At 43.2% G+C, this 9,123-nt stretch overlaps 2 protein-coding genes across 2 annotated transcripts in view; both read right to left on the reverse strand.

Annotated features, from left to right (window-relative positions):
• LOC108301632 overlaps positions 1 to 9,123 on the reverse strand; it is a 480,010-nt gene that overhangs the window by 31,366 nt on the left and 439,521 nt on the right. The window contains exons 9-10 of the mRNA XM_037737919.1: positions 8,665 to 8,794; positions 6,669 to 6,704 (exon numbers count right to left, since the gene is read on the reverse strand). Of these exons, the coding sequence (XP_037593847.1) occupies positions 6,669 to 6,704; positions 8,665 to 8,685 (57 nt within the window). The 5' untranslated portion in view covers positions 8,686 to 8,794. The remainder of the gene's footprint in view (positions 1 to 6,668; positions 6,705 to 8,664; positions 8,795 to 9,123) is intronic.
• LOC108301367 (intraflagellar transport protein 172 homolog) overlaps positions 8,719 to 9,123 on the reverse strand; it is a 12,492-nt gene continuing 12,087 nt past the window's right edge. Inside the window, 2 exon segments of the mRNA XM_037737087.1 lie at positions 8,719 to 8,794; positions 8,879 to 8,906. Of these exon segments, the coding sequence (XP_037593015.1) occupies positions 8,719 to 8,794; positions 8,879 to 8,906 (104 nt within the window).

The raw sequence follows: 9,123 nt of genomic DNA on the forward strand, positions 1-9,123 counted from the left end.
TTTTTTTTTTTGAGATGGAGTCTCACCCTGTCGCCAGGCTGAAGTGCAGTGGTGCAATCATGGCTGACTGCAACCTCTGACTCCCAGGTTCAAGCCATTCTCCTGCCTCAGCCACCCAAATAGCTGGCATTACAGGCACGCGCCACTGCCCCCCAACCCCCGGCTAATTTTTGTATTTTTAGTAGAGACGGGATTTCACTCTGCTGGTCAGGTTGGTCTCAATCACCTGAACTCATGATCTGCCCACCCTGGCCTCCCAAATTGCTGGGATTACAGGCATGAGCCACTGTGCCCAGCCAAGAATGTTTCACTAAATATCTCGATTATTAAGTTTTTGGTGCTCCTTACAGTCTGTGTTCAAGGTGTGTACCTCACTCATTTTTACCCTAGTTCCTGCCCTACTGGAAGAATTAGATATCTACATGGGGAGGAGAGGAGTGTTGTCCCCTACCCCACACTATACACAAAAATAATTTGAGATGGATCATAGATCTAAATATGAAAGATAAAAAAAATAAGGTTTCTAGAAGAAATACAGAAGGGTATCTTCATGGCCTAGTGGTAAGCAAAGATTTCTTTTTTTTTTTTTAATTGTATTTTAGCTCTGGTGTACATGTGCACATCCTGCATCCTGCAGGATTGTTGCATAGGTACATACATCATGGTGGTTTGCTGTCTCCATCCCCCCGCCCCACCCCCAACCCCATCGCCTACATTGGGCATTTCTGCCAGTGTTATCCCTCCCCTTCCTCCCCGCCCCCCCTGCTGTCCCTCCCCTCCCCTCCCCTCCAACCCCCCACCTAGCCCAGTGAGTGTTGTTCTCTTCCCTGTGCCCAAGTGTTCTCATTGTTCATCAACCACCTATGAGTGAAAACAGGTGGTGTTTGGTTTTCTGTTCTTGTGTCAGTTTGCTGAGAATGATGGTTTCTCAATTCATCCATGTCTCTACAAAGGACACAAACATCAATTTTTATGGCTGCATAGTATTCCATGGTGTGTATGTGCCACATTTTCTTAGTCCAGTCTATCACTGATGGGCATCTGGGTTGGTTCCAGGTCTTGGTAAGCAAAGATTTCTTGCACTGGAGGTTGGGGTGGGGGTAGGGAAGGGAACACTAATCTTAACAACAAAACTTCATAAATTGGATTTCATTAAAATTTAGAACTTTTGGTCATTAAGACACCACTGTAAATAAAAAAGTGAGTCATAAAGTGGTAGAATTTATTTTAAATACCTGTATCTGGCAAAGGACTCATGTCCATAGTATTCAAAGAATTCCTACAAATCAGTTAAGTAAAAGAAACACTGATAACTCAATTATTAAAAATGTGCAAAAGACTTGAACAGGCAGTTCACAAAAGAGAATTTCCAAATGGCCAATAAACATGAGAAGTTGTACACTAATATTAGTCATTAGGTAAATGCAAAGGAAAACCAGAGTGCAATACCACACAGACTCACCAGAGTGACTAAAATGAAAAAGATGGGCTGGGCACAGTGGCTCACACCTATAATCTCAGCACTTTGGGAGGCCGAGGGTGGTGGATCACCTGAGGTCAAAAGTTCAAGACCAGCCTCGCTAACATGGTGGAACCTCATCTCTACTAAATATACAAAAATTATCTGGGCATGGTGGCGCGCGCCTGTAATCCCAGCTACTTGGTAGGCTGAGCCAAGAGAACGGTTTGAATCTGGGAGGTGGAAGCTGCAGTGAGCTGAGATTGTACCACTGCACTTCAGCCTGGGTGACAGAGCAAGACTCTGTCTTGGAAAAAAAAAAATTTGTTGTCAACAACATGTGTGAATCTCAAACACATTATGTTTAGCAAAAGAAGTCAGACACACAAGAACATATACTGTATGATTCTATTTTTTGCAAGGTTCAGGAATAGGCAGAACTAGTGGCCAACAAACATATGAAAAAAAGCTCATCATCACTGGTCATTAGAGAAATGCCAATCAAAACAACAGTGAGATACCATCTCATGCCAGTTACAATGGTGATCATTAAAAAGGAAACAACAGACGCTGGAGAGGATGTGGAGAAATAGAAACGCTTTTACACTGTTGGTGGGAATGTAAATTAGTTCAACCATTATGGAAGACAGTGTGGCGATTCCTCAAGGATCTAGAACCAGAAATGCCATTTGATCCAGCAATCCCATTACTGGGTATATACCCAAAGGATTATATATCATTCTACTATAAAGATACATGCACATGTATGTTTATTGTAGTGTTCACAATAGCAAAGAATTGGAACCAACTCAAATGGCCATTGATGATCGACTGGATAAAGAAAATGTGGCACATATACGCCATGGAATACAATGCAGTCATAAAGGATGAGTTCATGTCCTTTGCAGAGACATGGATGAAGCTGGGAACCATCATTCTCAGTAAACTAACACAAGAACAGAAAGCCAAACACCGCATGTTCTCACTCATAAGTGGGAGTTGAACAATGAGAACACATGAACATAGGAAAGGCAACATCACACACTGGGGCCTGTCATGGGGATGGAGGGGCTAGGGGAGGGATAGCAATAGGAGAAATATCTAATGTAAATGATGGATTCATGGGTACAGCAAACCACCATGGCACTTGTATACCTATGTAACAAACCTGTACATTCTGCACATGTATCTCAAAACTTAAAGTATAATAATAAAAGAAAAAAAAAGAATCCCTCACAATGCTGCCACATTGGGGATAACATTTAGATCTGAGTTTTGAAAGGACAAAATATTCAAAGCATAGAACATTTATTGCTATAAATTTCCCTTTTAACTGTTTTTGCTGCATTCCATGAGTTTTGGTATGTTGCTTTTTACACTTTTATTTGTTCTAAGATATTTTTAAATTTAACTTTTAACTTCTTCAGAAAAAAAAAAGAATAGGCAAAACTAATCCATGACCATAGAAATCAGAATAGAGGTTGTGTCTGAACAGAGAGGAGGGCAGAGACTTTCCATTCAGGGCTATGGCTAAGGTATATCTTGATCAGGGTTTAGTTACATGGGTATATAAATTTATCAAAACTCATCACCCTATACTCTTAAGATCTGTGCATTTTAAGGTATTCAATTGTACCTTAATAAAAATGTGTTTGTTAACAAAAAAATTTTATTACATAAATATGTAGTAAGAAATTATATTCGTTGTTTTATGAGGCAGAGTGACTTCCTGAGTAATTTACACTATATTTTTATTGCTGCATCTTTCTGACAAAGAAAGTGGATTTATGCTTCCCTGTACCAAAGAAGGTAGTCAGGCCTTTGTTCATAGGGTCTTGGAACTCCTAATGCACAGCAGGGAGTTAGTTTTTCAGGGCTGAAAAATGGTCAAGAACCAAAAAAAACAACCCTCAAATAAGTCTAGATCTGTGAAAATTTTAAGCTGAAGGTCCCAGAGGGTTGAGACAGGAAGGAAGCTGGCTCCCTGAAATGCCAGCAGTCCTTTAGACGGCTAAGAAGAAAAGCAAGAGCTATCCCTGTGACTTAAGGGCCTGACCCACTTCTACTCTGGATAAACTGCAGAAACTCTGGAACTCTTTTTTTTTTTTTTTTTTTTTTTTTTTGAGACAGAGTCTTGCTGTCACCAGGCTGGAGTGCAGTGGCGCAGTGTCGGCTCACTGCAACCTCTGCCTCCTGGGTCCAAGCGATTCTTCTGCCACAGCCTCCTGAGTAACTTTGGAATTCTTATACAACACAAAGGTTGGACATTTTTTGCCAACCTAGGTAAAGGGAGGCTTAAGCTAGATTATGTTTGATATAGACAAAAAACAAAAACAAAACCCTTGCCATTTCTCATACCCAACTGTTGTGAAAATTATCATACCTAATATACTTAAAGTCAATTAAATGTCATGCATCACTTGTTACAGAAGAAAAAGTAGACATTTGACTTTATACTTTAAGATGATGTTCAAATAACTTTCCAATTATAAAAAGTTATTGTTTTAAAATAAAATTTACCTAATATAATTTACATGTTATGAGAAAATGGACAAAATACTTAAGTTCCTAAGGAGGTTGACAAAAGTATGAGAGTGAAAGAAGTTTGAGAGTCAAAAAGGTTTGAAAATGCTGCTGCAGACAACAGGGTACAGAGAACTTTTGTGTGCTTAGTTACTTTTAGCAGAGTGACACAATTAGTTTTGGGGGTTCTGTGTGTGCTTTGTTTGTTTGTGACAGTGTCTTGCTCTGTCATCCAGGCTGGAGTGCAGTGCAGTGGCACCATCCTGGCTCACTGCAGCCTCCACCTCCCAGGTTCAGGTCTTCTCCTGCCTCAGCCTCCCAAGTAGCTAGGACTACAGGTACGTGCCACTATACCCAGCTAATTTTTGTATTTTCAGTAGAGACAGGGTTGTCGCCAACTTCTGACCTCACGTGATCCACCCATCTCAGCCTCCCAAAGTGCTGGGATTACAGGTGTGAACCACTGCGCCCAGCCAGAAACTGAATTTTAAATTTTATTTAATTTTAATTAATTTACGGCCAGGTGTGGTGACTCACGCCTGTAGTCCCAGCACTTTGGGAGGCTGAGGTGCGTGGATTGCTTGAGCCTAGGAGTTTGAGACCAGCCTGGGCACAATGGTGATACCCTGTCTCTATCAAAAAAATACAAAAAATAGCCAGGCATGATGGCATAGGCCTGTAGTCTCAGCTAATTGGGAAGCTGAGGTGGGAGAATCACTTGAACTTGAGAGTTCGAGGTTGCAGTGAGCCGTGAGTTGTACCCCATCCTGGGTGACAGAGTGAGACCCTGTCTCAAAAATAAAAAATTGAAATGGTCACATATGACTAGTGGATACAATATTGAACATCACAGGTCTCGGCCATTAATTTCAGATGCTTGATGAATATCTCCACATAAATTCTACAAGCACTTCCAATACAATAGTTGATTTTCTGCCTTCTACCACATTCACAACTTTGCCTGTCTAATGTTGCCTATGTTGTTTAAAACACTATCATCTTGTGAGTCATTCAGGGTTAAGATTGAGAAGTCTTTTATTCATTTCACAAACAACTCCAGAGCACTTACGAATATGCCAGGCAGTATACTAGGCACTGGAAATGCCGTGATGAATGTAGTCCTCATAGAAAATGATGAGAATATTTATGATTGACTCTTTGCATAAAGAAAAATAGACTCAGTCCCTTCTCCCTCCTTTGCAAGGGAGTCTTGCATCACCTTCCACATGCAAACGTTCACCCCAAGACCACCTCCACTTTCACATCCCTGACAGCAGATACTTCCATCTCTTCCACTTATTGCTGTATCAATAGTGCACAGAGGAGGGCAAGTGGGGGGAGAGGGGTGGGATAAACATTTGAGGAATTAATTTATGTTCTCTTTTTTTTTTTAGACGGAGTTTCCCTCTTGTTGCCCAAGCTGGAGTGCGGTGGCGTGATCTCAGCTCACTGCAAATTCCACCTCCTGGGTTCAAGTGATTCTCGTGTCTCAGCCTCCCCAGTAGCTGGGACTACAGGTGCATGCCACCACGCCTGGCTAATTTAGTATTTTTAGTCGAGACAGGGTTTCACCATGTTGGCCAGGCTGGTCTTGAACTCCTGATCTCAAGTGATCCACCCACCTCAACCTCCCAAAGTGCTGGGATTACAGACGTAAGCCCCCCCCACGCCCGGCTACATTCTCCTTTCACCGTACTGCTCTTATTCTTTTATTTCCTCCCTTCTTCCCACTAAACCATTAAAATGGCCTAGCTATGCCAGAGAACTATAATAAAAGCTTGCTGGAGGTATTTAAAGCCTCACTCTTAAAGTGTGGTCCCGGTCCAAGGGCAGCAGCATCACCTGGGAGCTTGTTAGAACTGTAGAAACTCTATCCCTACCCCAGACTTCCTACATCAGAATTTGCTTTTTAACAAGACCCCCCAGGTGATACATATGCATGTTAAAGTTTGAGAAGCATTGCTCTAAAGCACAGATCTAAGCACATTTTTGCCTGGCTTTAAAATCTTTGATATCTTTCAAACTGCACAGAGTGTTATTTACACAAATTATTCAGCCTGGCGTTCAAAACTACAATGTGACCTCTGTCAACTTTTCAACCTTTTCTCGCTCTGAGTCCCTACAGTTCTATATTCCATCCAGATTGGTGAATGCAGTCCTCACAGGACTACAATCTCTCCTCAAACATATCCAATACTCTTCCCTTTCCCATGCCTTTTTTCCAATGTATTCACCCCAACCACCTTCCAAATCCCACTCTTCCTCTGAAGCATACTCAAACCTGAGCTCTCCCTGACGGCAGTTTGTAGAGCCCCTAGTTCAAATGCTGTCTACCTCCCATGTCTTTAGCAACATTTATACATCTATTAACTCTTAACACATTCTCTTTCCTTGAAGTTATGTGACTATCTGTCTCCCCTACTTCACCTCGAGCTCCTAGAAAGTTGGGATAGCTTTTTATTCTTCCTCAATGTCTACTACACTGCCGTATATAACAGGTGCTCAAAGACTGTTGAAATGAATTAAAGGAAAAATGATTTATAGTGACCTATAGGAAGACATCCATGGGCACTGTCTCTGCTTCCCTCTCCCCACATCCAATTCCTTCCCTGGCCCAAAGTATAGGAGTTTCTATGGCCTCAGGAGCAGGGACCAGTGAGTTTCAAGGGAGGGCTACATCACATACCTCTGAGTTTATCTTGGCTGGCACCTGCTTCCAGCTCTGATTCCCAGAAAATAGCATCCAAAGCCCCAAAATAAAAAAAACAAATAATAATAAAAGGCTGATACATGATGGCAGTGGGATGTCCATCCCCCAAATTGGTGCCATTTTTCAACCAGGTGCTCTTCTCGGCCGATGAGTTTTCTGCCTCCAGGCTGTGACTTCATGTGACATCACAATGGGCTTTCCAAGGTAAATCTGACAGCATGCAGTCAGTGTGCATGCTGCTTAGGTCTCTTCTCTGAGCCACACCCAAAGTAGCATCTGCTGCCCCTTCCTGCAGCGGTCCATAGGCTCTGCTCTGACAGCCAAACTCAGGGAAGAACTCCTTTATGACTCTTCTAGGACTGGGCTAGACAGCTTGTCATTAAGTAGGGAGTATAGAGGCAAGGTTTCAAAGAAGCAGGCCTTCCAAGTGGCCTGTTCTGCTCTACAAGCATTTTCTCTAGAGCCAGTCACTCCCTAGAAGTCCAGGTATGGGGTTAAATGTCCCAAACCACAAACTAGAATACAAGATCAAGTAAACTAAAGAAAGCTAGGACATTTTAAGTAGGTACTCTCAGAACATTTGAGACATACAGTTTCCTAAATCTAAGGCTTGACACATTTCCTAGCTGCTATTGCACTGGGACAGAAAAGAGATGTCAGAGAGGGAAATTAAATGACCTTAGAGGATCACTCTGCCCCAGAATCTACAGTCTCATTTTCCAAGTCTGGAACATTTATTCTGTCAGGTCATCCAGATATGAATGGATTCTCCAGGGCTAATTCACTACACAAAAAATGTACAAGGAATCAATTCATGCTATAACAAAGATTAATAAAACAGGCCAAAGCATTCTTCTTCCTTTTTTGTTTCTTTTTTGGAACAGAATCTCACTTTGTCACAGGCTGGAGTGCAGTGGCGTAATCTCAGTTCACTTCAACTTCCACCTACTAGGTTTAAGCGATTCTCCTGCCTCAGCTTCCCGAGTAGCTGGGACTACAGATCACGCCACCACACACACCAGAATGCAGCACAGAGCTTTCTAAAAGCCTTGTCTGGGGCCATTAAGAGAATGAAAGCATTTTGGACAATATATAGATGGCACGGGGTCATCATTGTGAAGGTTGTTGGCCAGAAGCCAACAGAATGGTATTTTAGAAAAATGAATTAAGTAATACTGCAGGAACAAAGTTGGAAAGGATGGCATATCAAGACATGATTTGTTTTTTTTTTTATTTTTTGAGCCGGAGTTTCACCCTTGTTGCCCAGGCTGGAGTGCAACAGAACGATCTCAGCTCACTGCAACCTGGGCAACAAGAGGAAAATTACGTCTCAAAAAAGAAAAAGGATTGAAGTTGGGAGATTTGAACCTCTGTCTCCCAGGTTCAAGCGATTCTGCTGTATCAGCCTCCCAAAGCTGGGATTACAGGCATGCACCACCAAACCCGAGTAGCTGGGATTACAGGCGTTGGCCACCATGCCCGGCTAATTTTTTGTATTTTTAGTAGAAATGGGGTTTCACCATGTTAGCCAGGCTTGTCTCGAACTCCTGACCTCAGATGATCCACCCGCCTCAGCCTCCCAAAGTGCTGGGATTACAGATGTGAGCCACCGTGCCCAGCCCAGTGATTTTTAAAGTTGTAAAAATCACTTCGAAAACACCAAGTTTGACTTTTCTTTGCTCACCATAATTCCTAACTCTAAGTCATGTAATTTGGTCTTTACTCTGATATGATATTAACTGAGCCATGTGTTAGTCCAACTCCCCTAACTTTTCGCTGTCAGGATTCTGTCTTATATCTGCTTAACAGCCTTCAGAGGTTCTGGCTCTACCATCCAAAAGGCACTCCACAGATTCCTGCTACCTGATTGAAAAGGAAAAGACACAGAGACAGCTGTAGATGTGAGAAGGGAAGCTGAGTGTGAATGGAGGCCTAGGAAGAAGGAGGGCCCGAAAGAGCCTACTGCCCTCACCTTCATCCAGCACCTCTCCATCAGGCCGCTGTTTCCAGAGTCTCGCACTTTGAGCTAGCAGTCCACGGCACGGCTGTACTCTCCAGCCTGCTCCCAGTGTCGAGCTTGTTCCACAAGTCCCTCCACACCCCTGTGGAGATTGGAGCACTGGGACTAGGCATGGGGGGGCAGTGTGCTCTGTCCTGTGCATGCCTCATGGCCCTCCCAGCCCTGCCACTGCTGCTGGACCTCTGGTCTCATACCTGGCCCCCTTCTTAGTAGCTTCCTGCTCATACTCTTCCTGCAGAGCCTCCAACTGGCCGGGCACATAGTCCTTGCAGATCCACAGCGCGTCACTCCATAATCCAGCCTCCTGCTCAGATTTCCAGGTATCAAGACGGCAGAGGCAGGCAGGACAGCTTCCCACTGCCACACAGGTGCCCTGGCCCACGGACTCCTGGGTCCTTAGACCTCTCTTCT

This window comes from Cebus imitator, unplaced genomic scaffold, assembly GCF_001604975.1.
Source record: "Cebus imitator isolate Cc_AM_T3 unplaced genomic scaffold, Cebus_imitator-1.0 Scaffold1, whole genome shotgun sequence".
In the NCBI taxonomy this organism is placed as follows: domain Eukaryota; kingdom Metazoa; phylum Chordata; class Mammalia; order Primates; family Cebidae; genus Cebus; species Cebus imitator.